The 16951-nt window shown below is 49.3% G+C and overlaps 1 protein-coding gene across 2 annotated transcripts in view; it reads left to right on the forward strand.

Moving 5' to 3' along the window:
• Positions 1-16951, forward strand: part of DPYD (dihydropyrimidine dehydrogenase) — a 499545-nt gene that overhangs the window by 295319 nt on the left and 187275 nt on the right. For both annotated transcript variants that reach the window (XM_037153081.2, XM_053655907.1), the window contains one exon: positions 12734-12898. In XM_037153081.2, coding sequence (XP_037008976.2) covers positions 12734-12898 — 165 coding nt within the window. The remainder of the gene's footprint in view (positions 1-12733; positions 12899-16951) is intronic.

Genomic DNA, 16951 nt, shown 5'->3' on the forward strand with positions numbered 1-16951 from the left:
AACACTAAAAATTACTAAAGACAGCAAGAGTCTAAAAGTCTTTTTGTAGAAGTAACAAAAGCAGGGCTCCCTGAGCACAGCTGTTCAACGTCCGTTGCAGAGACAGAGAGAAAACTGTGACAGTGGCCCCCGTAGGAGACCAAAGAGAACACAAGAAGGGGCAAAGGGGGCTGTGCCAGAAGGTTCGACGAGTAAAAGGGACCTCACACCTCGCTGGGAACGCTGACCCACGCGACAAGGGAGCACAGACTCCCGACCAACGAGAAAGGAAGGGGAGGCGGAAAGAGGAGGCCGGAAACCTGCGCGGAGGAGAGACACCTCGGAAGAAGGCACCTGCGAGGAAGGAGAACCTGTGGTTCTGGAAGGCAGAGCGAAAGCCCCCCCCCCCCCCCCGGAAGTATCGGGAGGAGATCCATCACCAGGGGTCAACAGGACGCCGAAAGCATTACCTCAAGTCACAGAGGCCGGAGCTGTCAAACCCTGACAAGACGATGTCGACAAGTATGGAAACAAAGCCATGTCTGACGCCCTGGGAGGTGCAGGCTACGTCACTGTCTGCAACAGAGGAGATGCCCTGGGGCTCAGTGACCGCGGGGCCCACGCCCTCACTTCCCAGGCAGGTTTAGTGAGGCCCCAGGCCATGCAGCAAAGGCTTCTGCCTTCTGTGGCGCAGGGAGGGCCGGGCGTTCTGGGGGGTCAGAAAGGGAGGAGCCCCCAAGGCCCAAATGCAAGTGGTCGCTGCTCGCAGGCGCTCCAGAGATCTCAGGTGCGGGCTGGCCTGTGTTTGATAGACTCCAGCCGCCCGTGACCCCGTTTTACTGGCAGCAAATAGGGATGATCTGGATCGACCTCTGAGAGAAGGCAGTGGCAGCGCAGGACTGCATTTGAACTTCAGGAAGACGAAAAGGATGACTGCAGGTGAAATACACAGCTTTGACACAGACCGCGGCAGCAGCGGTACTGGTAAGGACTCTGCAACCCCGGCCCAGTCAGCAGTGCAGATGGAGACCGCAGCCAGGACGTGCAGGGCAGGCCGAGGTGCAGAAGGGCAGCAGCAGCGGAGTTGGGAAGGATCACCGAGAGCAAGATGGGTGGTTGGAGGTCAAGGCCGAGACCGCCCCGCCCCCACGTTCCCAGTCACTGCACAGGCATGGGAAAGCTGGGCAGACAAGAAGGCTGGTCGGAAAGGAGTTGATCCGTTTGAAACTCGGTGTCAGAGGGGAGCTCAGCGGACACTGTGGACCTCCAGAAAGATGGACACGCAGGTACTAGCCCAAATTCGGTCTGAAACATCGCAGAATGTGTCTATAATTGTCCTGCTTCGGGCATTGTAAGAAGGCAGGGTTCTTTGGAAAAGACGGTGATGCTGGGAAAATAGGAGGTGGCAGGGAAGGAGGAGACCAAGTGTGAGATGGTGGACTGAGCGGAAGAAGCCGCGGGTGTGAGTCTCCAGGATGAGCAGGAGGGGACAGGACTCTGTGGCCACCGCTCACCCACCGGGCTCACCGGAGTCGGGGTGGATTCAGTGACATGTGACACACAAGAATAGCACCTTTCAAAAACAGTTTTGCCTTTTCTGTAATTATCATTAAGTTTTCCTGTACATTTCGATGGACTGTCTACAGACGTGTACATAGTTTTTCAACACTGATTCCGAAGTGTCCATCAGGTTCAGCCTGTCACCTGGAGACCGATCCCTGGGCCGATCTAGACTCATGTGTCTGTGTCTTCAGATTACTCCATGCTACCCTCACATTTCCTGAACCCCATTTCTTCCCTTCATAGTTTCATCTCTTTGTAAAGCCAGTCCTTCAAGGCCTTCTCACGAAGAGTGTAGAGCAGGCCTACTGTTCGCATTCTCAAAGATCTGAAATTTCTAGCTTAAAAATATTTCTCTATCAGCATTGCATGGCATTGCTTCGTGTTTTCTAGCATTCAATGGCGCTGGACAGAAGTATCTTTTCAGGCAGAAAGAAAGACAAGAAAAGCAGGAAGGTGCAGTGATCATGTCGGGAGCAAAGCTGTTTTAGAAATTCTCGGGTTCTTTCTCAGACCCGATGGGTGTCAGGTGACTCCTCCAGGTTCAGGGAATTTGGAAAGATGAGGCGTCACTTGGCACATGGTCCCCTGACTGATACTGGAGTTTGGGTCATGAGATCAAAGCTGGGAATGGCTTCTGGGCGAGCCATGAACCGTGTCGGCCACGTGGAGTTTCTCTGTGATTTACTTGACTAGTAATTTGACAGTTAAGACTGTTCTTAACTTTTTGTTACAAATAATGCTATAAATACTGCTATGTGCACACCTTTATATTTTCTGTGACTCACATATGAAATAAATTCCTAGAAATGAGACTGTGGATCAAAAAGTAAATTTTATGGTGCTTCCTGTTGCCTAATTCTTCCAACTTTTCCGGGGTCAGCTCTGTTAGCAGTCCCCGAATTTCCCTGTGTCTTCAAATTCTGTGAATGCACAGTTTTACCATGAAAACATATTCTGATTTGATATGTGCATAATGAGGCATCGTTTCAACATTTACTTCTTTGGTTACTAATGAGGTAGGGTGATTTTTATCATTTGATCTTTAATTTTTCATGTGAGTTTTTCTGTTCTGTCTGGCATTCCTGTGTTTTGACCATCAGAGGACCCAGTAGAGGGCTCACCTCTTTCTTACTGACCTTAAGCCCTTTGTCTCCGCACGCATCTGTTTTTTCCCAGCAGACGTCGTCTTTGGGGCTTGAATCGGGAGAGTCAGCACCCAGCTCACTTAGCTGGGAACGGACCTGGGGCAGGTACCAGGTCTGTCCAGGGTGCAGAGCGACGGGGCAGGTGTTACCTGCGTCACAGGCACAGCTTCCTGACCATCCTTTCTGTGGACCTGCGTGGGCACCAGACAGGAGGAGGCTGACCAGCGGGGGGCGGGGGGCTCAGAGACACCACCAGTCTTTGTCGCCTGCTAGTCCCCGGCTCTCACCGGCACAGAAACTCCGCTCCCCACTCTGATGCATCTGATGTACCGATCACCCAGGTGAGCGGTGGCCATAGGGTCCAGTCCCCTCAGCCCTGCTCATCCTGGAGACTCACACCCGCGGCTTCTTCCGCTCAGTCCACCATCTCACACTCAGTCTCCTCCTTCCCTGCCGCCTCCTATATTCCCAGCATCGCTGTCTTTTCCAAAGAACCCTGCCTTCTCACGACGCCCGAAGCAGAACAATTATAGACACATCCTGCAATGTTTCAGACCAAATTTGCACTAGTACCCGTGTGTCCATCTTTCTGGAGGTCCACAGTGTCCGCCAAGCTCCTCTCCGACACCGAGTTTCAAACGAATCAACTGCATCTCCTCGATGACACATCCCTTAGTGGCCAAACTCAGTAGGGGAGACCTCAGCAGGACCCCGATGTGTCTTGGACGGGGTGTGCGTTCCTGGAGCTGCTGTGGGGAGGGACGTTTGGCCAGAGGTCCGGTCTCTGGGCATCTCCAAGGCCAGAGAAGACAGAGGTCAGCAAACTAAGGCAGCTCCCTGCTTAGTGTTGTGAGCACAGACTTATGGGGGCCCGGTCACACCCTTTGTCTACGCTAATGCCTAAAAAGTAGCTCTGATCATTAGAATAGAGTCTCTTACACACAATGCCTTCTGAAGTCTAGCATCCCCAGTTTCTTTGTTTGCTGGGCGGTTCTTATTTTGTTTGATTCTCAATGATAAAACCTATGAAGCCACATGGGTCACCTATTACGCAAAACATTATCCTTTCTGAAAGTAAAAAAAAAAAAAAAAAAAACTTGGAAAAACTTTACAGGGCAGAGGCAGGGAGTTTTTCAAATGTCCTTCAGTTTTTATGGGCTTGCCTTTCCTGAAAAGAGACTTGTGCAAAGCAGCGTGGAGTTCAGAATCGCTTAGAAAGCGTTTATTGTTCCAAAGCTAATTTTAATCTGCGATAAAGATTGCTTTTTGTGTTCAGTTGAATGTGATACCCAGTAATTGTTTGTCAAGGCTAAGTGCTGTGGTACATAATACTCTTTTTCAGTGGTGCTTTGTAATTATAATACACGGGCCCCAATATACGTATGAAAGAATGTCACTGAGTTGGGATATTAGAATTATGAGAAACACACTTTAAACTTCACAGGCTTGACTTACATTTGGGGATGTTGACTTTGTATATTTGCTCAATGATCATGTGTTAGCAGAATGGCTTCACCGATTCTTGGCAGAAATAAACGTCTTCTCCTCCTTTTTACCACATCTTCCCATCTCCGTCAATAGGGTGTTGGTGGGCGGGATCTTCCTGCAGTAGCCAAATGTGTGTGTGTGGTCTGAAGTGATTTTGATGAGTTTCAGATTATTTTTTTTTAAAGTGCTACTTTTCTGGGTCCTTCTGGCTGGTTTAAGAATTAAATTGACATGGGACAGAAGAAAATCAAATTTAATTTGTACATATGGGGGCTCCTCAAGACCACGGGCAGTCTGGCCACAGGCCCAGCCTTTCTGAACCGAGAAAGGGGAGGAGTCTGGGACCTCCAAGGGGGGGGAGGCAGATCGCGTGGAGGTGGGGAGCCAGTGTTTACCGACCACCTGTAACAATGGGCCTTCCCAGCCCCCCTGCTCACCCCTCCACCACACCTGGTGGGTCCTTCACAGTTACCTCTGCTGATAATTCTCTGCCTGGACCAGGCCTTTATCTAAAATCGTTAGCCAGTTAGCAGGGAGGTAAAGCGCTCTTCCCAAGCCTTTTGGTTCTTAAGAACAATCAGCCACAACTAACCCTGATGCCAAAGGGACATGCTTTGGGGTGTTTAAATCCTGTTCCCCTTCCCCCCCAGTCAGAAGTTGGCGTCACGGACCAGAAAGCCTTTCAGATGGGCAGCATTTCTCACCTGGGATGTTTCCCGTTGTGCGGACCAGGGCTGGGGCCACTTGTGTACCAGAATTGTTGGCTTGTTTTGGGGGCCCACACAGGGTTGAATTCTTGGGGGACATGTTCCCTTCTAATCCAAGGCGAAGGCTGGGAAGGACGCCCACCCCAGCTCTGCCCTGCAGGTACCTGCCGGCTCCCAAACGGAGAGCGGGCCTCCCTTTCTGTTGCCTCCGTCTGTGTGGGGGCTGCGGATCTACTCCCCGTGTCTGGGCCCTTCCCCTCTGTCCCGCGTCTGGGCCAATCACACTCAGAGTCTCGGCCACCACGGACTGGGGACTAGAAGCCTGGTGGGCAAACGTCACCCTGTGGTGAGTTTGTCCTGGAGGGTCTGTGCTTTCCTGTCTTTTCTGATCTCCGAGAAGTGTCCTCGTGTTGACACCAGCCCCGCTGCGCGTCTTCTGCGTGGGTGACTTCCTGTCCTGCCCAGGAGTTTTAAATGCACCGAATTTAAATGCAGTGGGGAGGTGTCTCCTCACCGCCCCCAACGTCTCATTGGACATATGGCAGACCCAAAAAACTCCCATCTGATCCTGTGAGGTGCTTCCTTCCGTCTACGATACCTGCCTCAGTCTCGGCGATAGAGGAAAGCCTGAGGATTTATAGGAGTCTTATATAAAGTTAAAAAAATATTTGTCCTTTCCAAGGAAAACTCTGCTCTAATACTTGAAGATGATTCATAATCACTTGCGCTGACTCATGCCCACACTTTCCCAGCCGAGGTTCGGGGCTGTAAAAGATCCCTTCAAAGCCTATCACACCGGCATCTTCGGAGCAGGCCAGCAGAAATTTCTAAGTTAATTACGGTTTGGCAGAGTGTATCTAAAACCTCTTATCTGAACAGCGAACCCAATAATTTAATCAGCCAGTCCCTTGATTAATCACATTCTAATCCATCTGATATCGGCGCTGAAAAAGCTCTTCATCTGTTTCTTGTAAAACTTATCTCCGTGACACCACAGCTGCTGCGAGCTACTGGTATTAATAACTTGAACAGGACACAGAACACAATGAAACCTCGGAGCTGCAGCAAAGAAGTTTGCTCTCCTTAAAACAGCCGCAGGGGACGAACACGGCCTCCCTGCTCCCCATTTCCTGAGTCCCCGCCTCGGCCCCCGACCTCCTCCTCCACTGCTGCGGAAGTCAGAGGGGGGGCTGAGGCATGAGTAAAGGCTTATTTATCAAATGCCTCAGGCCAGGCATGTGCTGTGTTACTTCATCTAATACCCACCGTGTCTCTGGGAGAGGGTGAAGCCCCCAGGACCCATGAAAGAGTCAAAGACCCAGACGAACCGTGATTCACCGCCCTGTTTACAAAGTCACGAACTCTTTGAGAAAGGGCGCGGGGACAGACACAAAGCTAGTCAAGTGCAGTTCCCAGCCTCTTAGTAGCCAGACGGAAATGCAGTTCTAAAAAGTGATCTCCAAACTGGCGAGACCCCACATCCTGTCCGTGTGTGACAGTATCCAGATGGGGGACACCTGGGCTGGCATAAACGCCAGAGAGCATGCATGTCAATTTCCTTCCTGGACACACAGTAGGCACTCGGCACACACAGTAGGTACTCCACCCACTGCACTTCCTGTGTTGGCTTCCTTGGGAAGCCCCCCCCCCCCATTCCTTCTTCTCTCGTCCCCTTGACCCAGAGTTTTCATCCAGTCAGTTCGCCTGGCCCAGGCCTGAGCCTGCCCGAACTCCAGGCTGGTCCCGGACGTGCCCAGCTCCCCTGGGGACCTGAAGCACAGGACGGGGTCAGGAGGTCCCTAGAGTTTTGATCTCGTAAGGCTCAGGGTCTCGAGAATAGGCAATGGTGTGTGCGTGGTTGATTCAAGACCAGGGAAAGTTTCATTTCTCTGAATGGCGATAATTTCGTCTGTTTTATAGCCGTTTTCCTAGCTAGTCACACTTGATCGATGTCCACGTGGTATCTTTTTTCTGAGCTTTCTAAGGGGAACCGGGTAGACTAGACCTGGTGCCACAGACCCCGAAGGACCCCCTGCTCGGCCCTGACCGCCCCATCGGTACCAAGCACGCCCGTGTGAGTCCTGACTAATTCTGTCCCTGCTGGAGGGAGGTAGTTAGACCAGGGTGGTTCACAACCCGAGTTCAGCCCCACAGAGTCTCTGCCACCAAGTTTCAAACAAGGCCCAGAGACGACAAGTTTCAGGGTGATACTAACCCCCACAACTTGTGTCCTGGGGCCCATCCGCTTCCCGCGTGCCCCTGCATGGACTGGGAGAGAGGAACGGCCCTGCAGAAGGACAGAAGAATGAAGAAGTGAGCGGAAGGGTGCAGAGACCACGGACATGGGCCACTGAATTTCCTCCCTTGCCTTCTGTGAACTATTCCTTTTCCTCAAATTTCCCGTCCCCACGTTTTAAAATTCAGCTTGTTCACATTGCTTTTTCTTGCAATTAACGCCAGGCCTTATTGTCACCACACACATCACATGTTAAGAGATCACAGTTATTGTGACTGTTACCCATATCATGTAAGTACCCCCAAACCCGAGTCTCGTCTCTAAGTTGGCCCGAGATGTGTAACAGTGGCCGAGTCGCTGCCGTCTCTCGAAGCCCTAGTTGTGACGGTAGCCGCTCGATAGGGAGTTGTGAAGATTGAGTGCGCTGATGTATATGAAAGGTTTTGCCATAAAAACTCACATTATTGTTCCTGCAATTTCAAGGCCACTGTTTCACGGTCATTTATCTTGTATTTCTGTGATAACACTGTCATTCTTGTTTACTGGGCTTTCCCTGTGGATAGATGGATTTAAAGTTCCTGTTGACAAAGGGGTAAATTCTGTCGCTAATTCAGGTTTTCGCATGCTGTCTTTCTATAAAACTAGGGTAGAAAAACTGATGCATTATGGAAAAAATTGTCATCCTGCCCATTCCACCCCTCTGAAACAACCAAGCCGAGATTATTCTGACCATACAAAGTTTATTTTTTTAGAATAATCAGGTATGTATCTACGTAGTCCATAGAGACAGTGGAATGTTACAAGGTTCTTGTGTAACAGCCGAGCCTGGTGGACTCGGGGCGCTGTTACATTGTATCTCACTCTGTGCTCTTCCCAGGGCAGCGGCCTCGCGCATCAGGGCGTTTGTTGTCAGATTCATCAGATTCATTTGCAGCGGGCCCGTCTCCTCTTTCGCGGAGGAGTTAAATCCCACTCACACAGCAAGTGGGATGGTGCAGAAGGCACTTAATGCCTCAGTGAGTACATGTTCTTTCTGAAATTCTAGCTCATGAAAGCAAATAACTGGAAGGTTTGTTTGTCAAAAACCAGCCAGTTCCCAGAAGCATCTTGGAAATTAAACAAGAAACAGATACCCCTAAGATTTAAGTTAGAGGTTTTCGGGCAAACCACTCAGACGTTCTCAACAGAGTGTGACAGTCTGCTCGGTGCCGCCGCAGTCCCATTAAACAGCCTCCTCATTCTGCCACGTGTTTCTGCCTTTCAGGAGTAAAGTTTCTTTAAAGTCAGATATCACTGATAATTTCAGAAAGCCGTTTACCCCCCGTTTCCCTCCCAGCATCTACCTATTCCAATCCATACCTACTCTTCTAAGTTATTTTTAATTATTCTCTTACTTATACTTTGTCCCATAAGTGTGTTTTGCTAAATGATACATTGTCACACTTTGCTTGTTTTGGGTATCATAGTCTATATATTTTTTCACAGTTTGCTTTTTGCACTTCATAACATATCTCTTGAGATGCTTCTGGTACGGTAGCTGTGGCTCACCCTGCATGTTTTTTTATTTTCCATCCAATTTTTTGGACCTCATTTCTTTCCTAGTCTCTTAGCAAGACACCTCTACAAAGTCCTTTTTCCATTCATCGAGACCATTGTGATGATCTTAATCCAGTCGTAACCATGGAAACACTATAGCTGGGGTTTTTTTTTAAGATAAAGGAGGTCAAGTAAATGAACTTAAACATATAATCAGTCTGTTTACCATTTAAATCTCTTTACTAATGCTGAAAAATCACTATCATTACTCCAAATGTGAAGAGGTCACTAACACTTGATTTTATAATGGTGGTTACAATGTCACATAAAGAAGAGATATCACCTCACAATTCCTCAGCTAGAAACATCAAGTTCAAAAAATCTGAATATTGTTAATGCACTGAAGATGAGAACTGTGGCAGTTCATCTTCTTTGTTATAGACAGTGATCGCTTATCGGTGCTAATTATTCTTGAATATGTTTATTGCTTATATTAACTCCCTTGAGCAATGCTAATATGATTTAGCTATTAAATATTAAAGCAAATTACTACCTTATAAAATTATACTCAAATTCTAGTATTCCCAGGTCAAAAGCTTTAGTAAGTTAGCGCCCAATTATTGAAGCTCTAACTCTAATCATCTAACGAAGGATAATGGGTCACATCCAAGTTTTCACTCCCTTTTCACTTAAGAATTCTAAGACATCTCAAGTAGCCCGAGAAGGTTTTTGACAAACTGGTAGCAACTAGAACTGAATTTGGGGAAGAAAACCTAGAATGAAATTTCTGTCACTGACTTGTGGTTGGGTGAGCATGAGTTGGCCCTTCGGTTGAATTTGGAACATGCCGATGTTTTTTGTTGCTGCAGAGCTAACAGTTGACTCCGGGCAGTCGGTAAGATCCACACGGCGGGCGTCCGTAATCTGGGTGGCTATTAAGGATATTTCGTCTTTGCCCGGGTTAAAGAAAGAGGAAAGTGGCCTGTTTAGAGAAGCACCGTCAGAAATGAGTGCAAAGGAGTAACAGCCGCTCTCATGAAGCAGACGAAATTTCCCCGTCATTTGTTTTTCCATCTTGGCTGAGGACATAGTGGATTATCCTTCCCTGATCCACGTACAGCTCAACACCAGGTTACAGAGAGGAACCCCACCCCAACACTGACCTTCACCTCTACTCACAGGACACAGGGGAAGGATCGCGAACGGCAGCACTTTCAGCTTTCAGGTTTCACGGTTGGGGGGCGCGGTGGAGCAGTGAAGGGGGCGGCATTTTAAGAAAGAAGCACCCGCTCCCCCGCCTGTCCAATGAAGTCATCAGCTGACTGACTCTTGACACTTGAGGCCTGACTGTTATCGGCGTGACTGCAAGATGGTGCCTAGTGTGGATTCCTGGGCCCTCCAGGATTTCCTCAGTCCAGGCGCAGTTCTTCTATTCTGAGTCTTTTTATTTTACGGTGTTGAAAATTTTTCTAACACACTATGAAGGTGGAGACCCAACCCAGAGAGGGAGAAGTCTGAGACGCCCCCTGACCTGGCCAGGGACAGGTTAGGAATCCACATCCACCTGAACTAGAAAAGAGGAACAGTTGGTCTGCATCTGAATGGGGCCGTTCTGTTTGGTTCCTAGAGGTCAGGTAAACCCAGCCATTTAGGGCCAGCGGTCAAGAAGGTCTTAGAAGCTAGGGGGTGGTCAAGTTCAAGCACACGGTGCTGGAGGGGGCATGGGGAGAGGTAGAGTGACCGGCCGTCTCTAGCACAACATGTGGGTAGCAAGGTCCAGCCCTACTGGGGGTGGAGGTCTGCTTTCAGAGAAGGGGTCCCTGAGGGGCCCGGGGAATCCAGAAATTCCCATTCCAGAGGAATGGGCAGAGCCGTGCCTGAAATTGGAATATAAGCCCAACACCCCTGGCCTGGCCGGCAGCGAGCGCTGTGGACTTCCCTTGTCTGAGGACCAGACCTGCTCTAGGGCCTGGGGGTTGGAAAACACCCCTTGAGCACCACCTACAGGCCAGGCCGGAAACAGCGAGTGAGGAGGGGGCTCCTCCCTTCCAGATGGTGGACTCCACTGAAAGGTGCAGACCAGAACACAGACCCCTCCAGCACTGGGCCAGGGGGCGGGGGGAGGTGGCCTGCGGGTGACAATTGGGAAAGGCCTGGGTCGCTGTGGGGGTGCGGTCAGAGGGCTTCCCTGGGGGCCAACACTCAGCTGAGACCTGTGGCCTGGGGAGAGGCAGAGCCCCTGTGTTGCTGAGTGAGCAGGAAGTGCCCACGTCAGGCCAGTGTGTACAGAGCGGTCCTTTCAATGCCCCTTCCTTTGCGGAGAGGCCCAGCGCCAGGCACACGCTGAGGTGACCTGAACAGGGACTCCGGTCGCCCCCAAGGCCAAGTTCTGCACAGCCACCAGGGTCTGTCTCTGGGAGGAGCATCTGCAGTAGGAACCGGAGCCAGGGAAAGGGTGCCTCGGGCCTGGGAAGTGCGGCGTTTGAACATAGGACAACGAAGAAAGCCAGCCTCCTCGGAGCAGGGCCGGTTACACGGACAGGGACAGGTCTTCTCAGACCACAGAGGCAGAGCATGTGGCCACCCACCCCGGGGAGCTGCTCGGGGTGCAGAGCCCACCCGTGAGCATTCGCAGCAACAGAAACTCGACCCCCAGGCTTCCTCCGGCAACAACTTGTCTTGTCGTCTCCCCATTAAGATCCTGCAACATGGTTTCATAATAGCAAATCAAAGCGAGCCGGGCGACGCTGCCCACAATTACAATAGACGTGAAACGGCTTAATTAGTAAAACATTAACTGGCAGGATTCCTATAAGTAAAAATGTACATATTTAAGGAGGCTCATTGTAACATTTATACCGTTTATTTTATAATATACTAATTCGAATGCAAAAGTGGATGTAAATTACCAGAAATTAACATGCAATGTGAAGAAAAGTCCTTTTATCCTCTGCACCGGTAGCATTTGGCAGATTCGGGAATAAATAATCTTTTGTGGCAAGGGTATGCCTTATCAAACATATGCAGATCAGTACTAATTAATGCTAATTAAGGTTTCCTGTCTATCTAGTTGGAAAAACGTCCAAATGTTATGAAATCCAGTTAGTATGCCTATTACGCTAATTGTTTTATATGGGGTGGTTCTTAATTAAAATATGTAAATTGACCTTAATTGCTATATACTAATGGGGGTTCATGTTATCTCACTAAAAGTGACAAGATTTTGAGGAGGGGTACTTCAATGACTAATTCTGATAAATCTTAACTACATGACCTTTACTCAAAACTAATTTTAATTGGAAGTTGGCTGAAGAAACATTTTTCTTCGTTTCTTTTTGGTTTTTCGTAGTGTAAGAATGTTACTCTTCTTTTTTAATAGAAGCGGTTGAGGAATGTTAATTTACATTTCACAAACAGGTTAACTGGACAGTTTCCTGTTTATAGTTACCAGGAAGGTAGTGATATGTTCACGTCATTCCCGAGGAAAGTGAGTTCCCATCGAATGTGAGTTGGAAGCTAGAATCCTTCTCACGGGGTTGGAAGGTGACCTCGTTAGTTAGAACACGTGTGAGCATTTGGCAAGCCAGTGAGCAGTGCCGATAGGTACCTGTTGGCTGATTCACATCAGAGTTACTTCCTAGAAAAATTTGTTTTCTTTACAAGCATTAACTCTTACTAATTGGAATTAAAACCTCCCTGGAAATACTGAGATTAAATAGACTGAAAGGATATGCTTGCATTTTACTGATCGTGTTTTTGTTTATTATTTAATTGCAAACAAATTAGGATGTATATGCCCAAAACCAGTGTAAATGAACTTGCATCTTTTTACTTTTTTCCACTATGCTGGAAAAAATAATCACAGGATGTAATGTCAATGGAACTAACATAGTGTATTTTACTCTTTCGTTTGGAACTAGTTAATGTGGAACTGTAATTTAAAATTGTAATTTAAAATCCTTCTCTAAAAATGTGAGGAAGGGACTTGGTAAAATACTGTCGTATGGAAATGAGCACAGAATCATGCTCGCAGGTTTTCTTTGTCATACAGAGACTCACTGTCTCCCCTCTCTCATCAGGACATCGTGACGAACGTCTCACCCAGGATTGTCCGGGGGACCACCTCCGGGCCCCTGTACGGCCCGGGACAAAGCTCCTTCCTGAACATCGAGCTCATCAGTGAAAAAACGGCAGCGTATTGGTGTCAAAGTATCACCGAGCTGAAGGCGGATTTTCCAGACAATGTAAGTGCGATGTAACGCCTAAGACAAAAGAATCGGCAGAAGTTGGTGAATGTTTATTTAAACATCAATTCATAGGCTTATAAATATTAATGTGTATAATATATTTTATTAAAGAATCCGCCAGTTGCTTTGCTGATGCAGAGGAAGATAAAAAAGACAGAAAAGCTCAAGAACTCATAAAAATCCGCCCGGTGTGAGGCTTAGTTGTAAATAGGAGGCTCACAGATGGAGGACGTATGTACATGAGCCGGGAGAGGAGTGGGCCCCTGGCTTCACTGAGCTGCGTCTCGCTGTGTGGCTAGTGTTTATGAAGGTGACGGCCTTGCCACGGGATTGCAGACTATCAGTCACGTTAAACGCAAACCCGAGGCAGAGGCAGGGTATCTTATCTTCTTATATAAGTTATTTCTGGTTTTTTTTTCCAGTGGGAAATAACTGACCAAATAATTTAACACCCTTTATTTACTAAATGAGCGAATGATCTTTTTATAAAACCATTTTTCCTTTTAAAGTAGGGTGCACAAATATTATAGTGAAATCAGGCTTACACATAGTATTTTATTTTGTGTGGACTTTTTTTTTATGTTGCCTGTAGTGTTTTACCTATAGATAGATAGTATTTCCTCTTCCATAAGTGGTGAGAGCTGTCCTTACTGCCATTCATTATTCTCTCTCTCTCTTCCTCCTCCCCCCTCTTGCTCCACCCCCCCCCCAGGTACACATACCTCTCCCCCCCCCTCTGTTCCTGGAGGTGCTGCTGGCGAATCGAAGTTTAGGGCAATATGTGTGTGTGTGTGTGGTTGAAAGGATTTTCGTTTTACATTGGTCCATCACAGACAAATAAGAATACTTCAGGTGTTCTAATGATGCATAGTTTAAAATCTAATGAACTCGTTGGACGTTTGCCCAATAACTGATGGAGGAAAATCTCACCAGGGACCCGAGAGATCACACCGTTGCTTTGACCCATCCAGTTTCACTTCCTTTTAGAAAACTCTGAATGCCTCAGAATTTCTCTCACCTTGAAGCAGAATATCATCACACACACACACGACATAATTTGTCTTCCTCAAGTCAGTCTTTCAGATGTGACCCATCTGAAACCCGCCGCCCTGCTCATTAGGAACTTTTCATTTTCTGGGCTCGATGCGGCAGCGACCTGTGGTTCCATTACACAATCAGGTCTAACAGCCACCACGCTGAGCTCTTGGTGTTGGAGAGGACACACGTCTGTGGGGACGCGTCCCCCGGAGCGGGAGGGATGAAAAGTCATCAGCCACACAAAGAATCAAGGTATCTTTCAGCCTGGTCCACCAGTGTTTAGCGCTATGCTCGGTACTGATCTTGCAGTAAGACAGCAACAACACCTGTGAGCATCTTTATCGTGTTTGGTCTGTGCCAGGTGTGCTCACAAAGGCTTTCTGCACGTTCTCACTCGGGAACCTTCTGACAGCCTTACGAGGTCGGGACGACAGTGCCATCCCCGGTTCACAGACGAGGAGGCTGAGGCTCAGGGAGGTTGGGAACGCGCCCGAGGCCACGCGCTGTCGTGCGGCGAAGCTGTGGTTTGAGCTGGAGAGTGGCCGTGTGTCTGAACGCTCTAAGGACAGTGCTCTCCCCGGCGACCGCCTGTCTGACCCTGAAAGTTCGGTATTGCTCTTTAATGTGGCATAAGAGGGGCACAAAATATAATTTCCCAAACCCTGCGGCAATGGCACTTAAATAAACCAGCGTGTCTGGAAGAAAACCCCTGTTCCTGAAAAGGAGTTCTCAGCCACCTCCTACCCTGTCTCAGGCAGCAGGGCAATGCCATCGTCACGGGCCCTGGGAGGTGACAGGAGACAGGGCAGCTGTGGGGAAGCCCTGGAGTGGCAGTGCCCCAGCCCAGCAGAGAGGAGGGACTCGCTCCCGTGTTCCTCCCCATTTCCCTGGAAACGGTTTTGCTCTCGGAGCATGCTTTCCCTTCTGAGAGAACAAGGCACGCTTTTCTTGTTGCTGCCCTTCACCATTTGGATGACGTTCGCATTGTCTTTATGCATTCTCAGAACTCGTTTTTAACATGTGTGCTCTCCATACAAAAGGTAACATTTAAATACAGGGACAGTGCCATTCTGTTCTGTAGCTGGAGAACTAAGGTGCAGGCCCTGAACCCCCCAGCCCTGCGAGAACAGGCTGCCCCCCTCCACCATCCTGGAGTCACTCCGAGGCCAGACCCAAGGGGCTGAACAAAAGACGGCAACCCTCCTTCTTCACATTTAATTATCACTCTCCCCGGAGTTTCCCACATCCCTCTGCACTGCGTAGCTGCCACCTGTAATGACGGGGATCGGATAATGCTGCCCGCTAAGCAAGGGCGAACTTTTCTGAGAAGGAACTTGTGCGGGGGCAGGGGGGTGCAAAGAGGTCTCTGTTAACATCAGTGGCCAGCACCTCTGCTTCCGCAGAGGAGGCACAGGTGACTGTGATCCTGGAGACAGCGAGGAGAAAGCCTTGAGTATAAAGACATCAGGACTCCCTGAAATATTCTGTAAGCGCTTGTTTCTTAGCCACCAGAGTTCTAGCAAAGCCCACACTTACCCTAGGCTTCTGCTTGGCTTTCAAGGGTTCCTTTTATTTATCTGGGAACTAAATTTGGCACACTGGTCGCTGTAGTGACAATATATTACTAACTAAGAGCATATTTTTTTTTTGTTCCCAGTCTGCAATTTTGCAATGCTTATTATGAAACGTACTGTATAATTAGGGCTTACAGGAACCAATTTTAAGTGAATCCTTTTATTCTCACTGCAAAAGCTTTAGAAATCACATACTTAGGCTTGGAAAGAAAATTTCACAAAAAAAGAAACGCAGGCTGTGTGTTGTGTGGAGGTCCTGAATTAGACACATTCTGCCCTGAGGGGCTGCGGACACAGGAGTTAGGCACAGGACTAGGGACTCCGAAGTGCAGGGGCCGTGAAGCTGGGAAGCGTGTGTGGGCTTTGTTGGGGAAATTAGAGAGGGAGGGATAACGGGAATGTAAATACATTTCTGCGACAGTGCATCTCCTGCCTCCTGGTCCAGATCCTCACTGAGGATCACACTGCACACAGGGAGCTGTTCCCCCGCCGGCCCCCAGGTGGCGCTGTCCCACCCGTGTCCCCTCTTCTGGGGGGTCCCTGTGTGCCAAGGCACCCTGGGGACACCCAGGAGGGTGCATTTTGTGTGAAACATGTTTTTGAGCACATAAAATCAAATTCATGGGGTTACAAAGGATTCTGGTTATAGTAAACTGAACTTCTCACACCGTTCTAAAACGTGTGGCGTAGTTACACACATTACCCTCTTAGTGAGCCCCTAAGATGAGTGGGGTGGCAGGTGGGCCACCACCTCAGTGTCGACCGGGACGGCCTGGAGCGACACCGGCAATGCCAGGAGCAAGGGCACGTGGTTTTCGGTGGCTTCTCTCGGGCAACGCGACAGGTTCTGGGGGTGCCAGGGTGGTTTACTGCCTTCCTGGCTGAGGAAGTGCTGTGTTTCGGGGGTGGGAGGAGAGAGTGAGACGTCTGAGTTTTTCCCCATTCGAGTTCCTGAATTTCCCGTGTTCTACCAGGGGGGCCCTGGGTCTCGGGTCCTAACCCGGGGCCAGTTGCTCTCGGCGTTGGCTGCAGCCTCGGAGCGAGGATTTCCGGTTCGGCCTCAGCCCAGTCCAGCCGTTGCAGAGATCGGAGAGTCTGGTGTCGGTGCGATGCCTCTGTGTGTGTGTGTGTGTACATACACACATCTGTTTAGAAAGATAAAGCGTAGTCACAGCAGAACGACGGCTGTATGGCTCGGCCAGCAGTGACCACAGCGCACCCTTGGCTGTCACGTCTCAGGGGCTGCAGGGCCCCTCAGCCCTCCCCCCTTCTCCCCCCTCAGTCTGGGGAGGATGCCGGCCAGCAGCTGCTAAGCATCCCCGCCCGGGAGGGAGTCCCCGGGGGCTCCCGCTGGAAGGTTTGGGGCTTGTCCGGTCCGTGTTTCTGTCAGTCTCTACACTTCCCCTGTGGGTTCATCTCAAACAAGTCAGGGAGGCGT

This window comes from Artibeus jamaicensis, unplaced genomic scaffold (genome assembly GCF_021234435.1).
Source record: "Artibeus jamaicensis isolate MK-2021 breed Jamaican fruit bat unplaced genomic scaffold, CSHL_Jam_final scaffold_1689, whole genome shotgun sequence".
NCBI classification, from domain to species: Eukaryota; Metazoa; Chordata; class Mammalia; order Chiroptera; family Phyllostomidae; genus Artibeus; species Artibeus jamaicensis.